At 35.6% G+C, this 1,358-nt stretch overlaps 1 protein-coding gene across 1 annotated transcript in view; it reads right to left on the minus strand.

The window, feature by feature from the left end:
- Positions 1–1,358, minus strand: part of LOC105619072 (rho GTPase-activating protein 100F) — a 62,147-nt gene that overhangs the window by 7,627 nt on the left and 53,162 nt on the right. The window contains exon 8 of the mRNA XM_012200606.1: positions 61–310. Within this exon, the coding sequence (XP_012055996.1) occupies positions 61–310 (250 nt within the window). The remainder of the gene's footprint in view (positions 1–60; positions 311–1,358) is intronic.

The following is a 1,358-nucleotide window of genomic DNA, read 5'->3' on the forward strand; positions in this document are numbered from 1 at the left end:
GAGAGAGAGAGAGAAAAGCAGAGAGTGGATACTTCGATGATAAGTAAATTCATTACGGACCTGATTTCAAGCTAGATCTAAGAAGGGTATGTCGCGCCGGCGTCGTGATGCTCGTGTAATCGACTCGGGGTAGGTGCTGGTCGGAACCACTCCTCGGCATGATCCTTCCGCTTCCGGTGTGCTGACCGTAGCCGTAATGGGTCGACTGCGTGGTTTGGCCCGACAATCTGCCACCGACTGATTGCATTCCACCACTCGACATACGTCGGCCGTTTGAGGGCATCATGGGCCCCGTGTAGAAAGGGTGTACCTAATCGCATGATCGCACGAACTCTTTGAGTACACTTCATAGATGTTTACTGAAACAGTTCCTTAGATAGATTTTCTTAAAGTTGCTGATCGCCGTGACTCTCGCAAACATCCCTTTCTTTCTTTGTCTTTAATTGTAATTTATTGTCAATAATTGTAAATTTTTATAAATTATATACTTTTGGGATTTAAATTCTTCAGAAAGTCAAAGGCAATTACAACGATAATGTCTCATCTTCTATGATCGATCGATCACCTTTTGTTAGTGATGTATGTTTGATAATATGATTTGTGTGATAAAAAAATAGATAAAAAATAGATTAATACATAAAAATTCAACATTTTAAGAGAAATGTGAATTTTATAAGAAAAATGTGGATCTATGTATTACATATAGATATAAATTTTTTAACAATATTATAAGCGTTAATTAAAATTTTTAAGTGCAGTCTTTGATAAATTATTAAAATTTATAACAACTTTGTAGAATAATGCTGAGTAAAGTGCTGGCAATCGATAATCGATCGAACGCGATAACGCTAGCCACGACAATGATTAACGTTATCCAGAACACAAGCAATTCACAAAACGCCATCGAAAGAACAAACGGACAGCAAGCTTGCAACAAGGAACATAAAGTTAGGGTTCACGTCGCAAACAGCGGCAGGTGTACGCGACTTCTACGGTTTAAGAACGCACATAAATATCCGTTAATTCGTGTTACGCTTTTTCTAGGCAGAACTCGTTAAACGAATGCACTGGTGCACCGTCGAGAATACGGCTAAACATTTCACTCATTTGCCATTAAACACCCTCTGCAATCGTTTCGTTAATTCTTAAATACACATCTTATAACCGAATGATTTATTCTACCGCGAGATACAAGACTTTTTTTGATTAATTCTTTATTAATACTCGTATCAAAATGTTCAACCTCAAACAATTTTTATGATAATAATAAAAGAAACAATTTAATTAATTATATTTAATATATTTGATAATTATATTAATAAATTGTTATTATATATATTATTTCTCTCTCTCTCTCT

The sequence above is a fragment of the Atta cephalotes genome, assembly GCF_000143395.1.
Source record: "Atta cephalotes unplaced genomic scaffold scaffold00001, whole genome shotgun sequence".
Taxonomy (NCBI): Eukaryota; Metazoa; Arthropoda; class Insecta; order Hymenoptera; family Formicidae; genus Atta; species Atta cephalotes.